The following is a 541-nucleotide window of genomic DNA, read 5'->3' on the forward strand; positions in this document are numbered from 1 at the left end:
TTTAGGGGTCCCAGGGAGGCTCTGGGGTCCCCCCTGGATTTTGGGGTTCCCCAGGCCCAGTTCTCGGAGCTCTCCTTGGCTGCCTCCACCCACGGAGCCCTGAGTGTCACCATCGACTCCCCCCGGGGGGGCACCAGGTGGGATTTGGGGACCCCCCTCCCCCATTCAGGGGCTGAAATTGGGGTACTGGGGCTATGGGGAGGGGGGGAAGGCAGTCTGGGGAGGCTGGGGAGATCTTGGGGGGCACCAGGTGGGAATCTGGGGCTGTGGGGAGGATTTTGGGGGCCCAGGGGGTTGTTTTTGAGGAGCCACAGGTGGGAGTTTGAGGGACAGGGTCAGAATTGGGGTGCAAGGGGAACTTTAGGGTTTTGGGTGCAGAGTCAGATGTTGGGGTGTGGGAGGGGGTTGTTGACACCGGGGTTAGGGGGAAAAAGTGGATTTTGGGGGTGAATTTGGTTATTTGGGGTGGGGGTGAATTTCTGGGGTCCGGGTGTAGTTTTGGGGATGGGGGGGTCAAATTCGAGGGTGTGGGGTTGGGCCT

The 541-nt window shown here is 61.6% G+C and overlaps 1 protein-coding gene across 1 annotated transcript in view; it reads left to right on the forward strand.

Moving 5' to 3' along the window:
• The first annotated feature begins 384 nt into the window (after positions 1-384).
• UXT (ubiquitously expressed prefoldin like chaperone) overlaps positions 385-541 on the forward strand; it is a 7,483-nt gene continuing 7,326 nt past the window's right edge. The window contains exon 1 of the mRNA XM_029958440.1: positions 385-392. Coding sequence (XP_029814300.1) covers positions 385-392 — 8 coding nt within the window. The remainder of the gene's footprint in view (positions 393-541) is intronic.

Source organism: Manacus vitellinus, unplaced genomic scaffold (genome assembly GCF_001715985.3).
Source record: "Manacus vitellinus isolate BGI_N305 unplaced genomic scaffold, ASM171598v3 scaffold_155_pilon, whole genome shotgun sequence".
Classification (NCBI taxonomy): domain Eukaryota; kingdom Metazoa; phylum Chordata; class Aves; order Passeriformes; family Pipridae; genus Manacus; species Manacus vitellinus.